Here is a 1,318-nt window from a genome sequence, read left to right on the forward strand (position 1 = left end):
AGCCGTGAACCTATTTAATCCACAGAGAATCCTATTTTCCAGCCAACTGCCATATTAATTTGCCAACAGATGCAATATTTCAATTCCTGCACCTTTGATATTCAGTCCTCCATGCTTTTTTGGCACACTTATTCTGTCCCAAGATACAAGTGAAGGTTTCTTCTTCCCCTCAGTGCCCCCCATAAGTACCCCCCCCCATCCCCACATAAGTACTCCCTACATAGTTTATCTACCTCTTTCAGGACACTCTAAGACAGTATGAATACAGCACCCCAAAAATTGTGAATAGAGAATATCACTGTATTGATGATTTGCAACCTTCCAGCATAAGATAACTGTTTAGCATACCCATTCTGAATTTTCCGAGTGATCTTCTCAATCAGCTGATGACATTCTAGTTTGTTCCATTTTTTAGGAGAAAGTAGAAATCCCAGGTACCTTATAGGAAACGCCCCTAGTAAAAATCCAGTGATGCTTAGCAAAGTTGCCTTTGTATGGTCATCTACTCCTGCTATGAAAATGTTTGATTTCTCCATGTTTTCTATCAATCTTGTGACCCTTGTGAAGTGATTTAATGCCTCCATAACTCTCCTAACAGATTGCTCTTGGCCTTTGTAAAATATCATCAAGTCATCAGTAAATACCAAATGTGTCAGCTTTAGGTGCTTACACATTGGGTGGTATTTGAAATCAGGCAGGTCGCTCATACACTTGAGTACTCTAGACAGGTACTCTATGACTAAGACAAATAAAAGGGGAGACATGAGATCCCCTTGTCAGAGTCCCCGTTTACCTTCAAAGTAGCCATGTCCCTCTCCATTGACTATTATAGAATACTTTGGATATGTGACACACTCCATCACAAGCCTGACAAACCTCAGTGGAAAATCATACCCTAGTAGATTTATGCTTAAGTAAGAAGATTTCCTGAGTTTCTGATACTTCTCCTTTTCAGTTTGTTGTAATTCAAGGTTATCTGGATCAAGATGAAGTTGCTCTTGGATATTCTGCAATGCAGTTCTGTCCTCATTAGCTTCAGATACTATGTTCCTGAAGCTTTGAGTATTTAGCTTCCTCAATTCTCTTTTTAGCATCTTCATTTTCCTTACCACCTAAAATATTTTGCAATCATCTATCTATATGTTCCATCATGCTTAAACCACCTTCAGAAATTGTTCATGCTCAGACCATACATTATAATATTTAAATGTTCTTTTTGGCTTTCTACTGTTATCTTCAAATGTAATCTTTATTGGGCAGTGATCTATGATGCCCTCAGGTAAGTAAACAGACTTATAGTTGGGCATATTTTGTAGCC

General features: G+C 38.4%; 1 protein-coding gene across 1 annotated transcript; it reads right to left on the minus strand.

The window, feature by feature from the left end:
* Positions 1–248: 248 nt before the first annotated feature.
* LOC138884055 (uncharacterized) lies at positions 249–1,100 on the minus strand. The gene is made up of 2 exons (XM_070164794.1): positions 794–1,100; positions 249–610 (listed from the first exon to the last, which is right to left on the minus strand). Exons 1-2 carry the CDS (start codon positions 1,098–1,100, stop codon positions 249–251), a joined length of 669 nt encoding a protein of 222 aa, XP_070020895.1.
* Positions 1,101–1,318: the final 218 nt, after the last annotated feature.

The sequence above is a fragment of the Nicotiana sylvestris genome, chromosome 12 (assembly GCF_000393655.2).
Source record: "Nicotiana sylvestris chromosome 12, ASM39365v2, whole genome shotgun sequence".
In the NCBI taxonomy this organism is placed as follows: Eukaryota; Viridiplantae; Streptophyta; class Magnoliopsida; order Solanales; family Solanaceae; genus Nicotiana; species Nicotiana sylvestris.

Bases quoted from the DNA above. Each gene is read 5' to 3' on its own strand.
- LOC138884055 (XM_070164794.1), bottom strand. From the start codon at position 1,100: ATGAAGATGCTAAAAAGAGAATTGAGGAAGCTAAATACTCAAAGCTTC. The intron at 611-793 runs GTAAACGGGGAC...TATTTTACAAAG, and splicing joins GGGACATGGCTACTTTGAAG to GCCAAGAGCAATCTGTTAGG.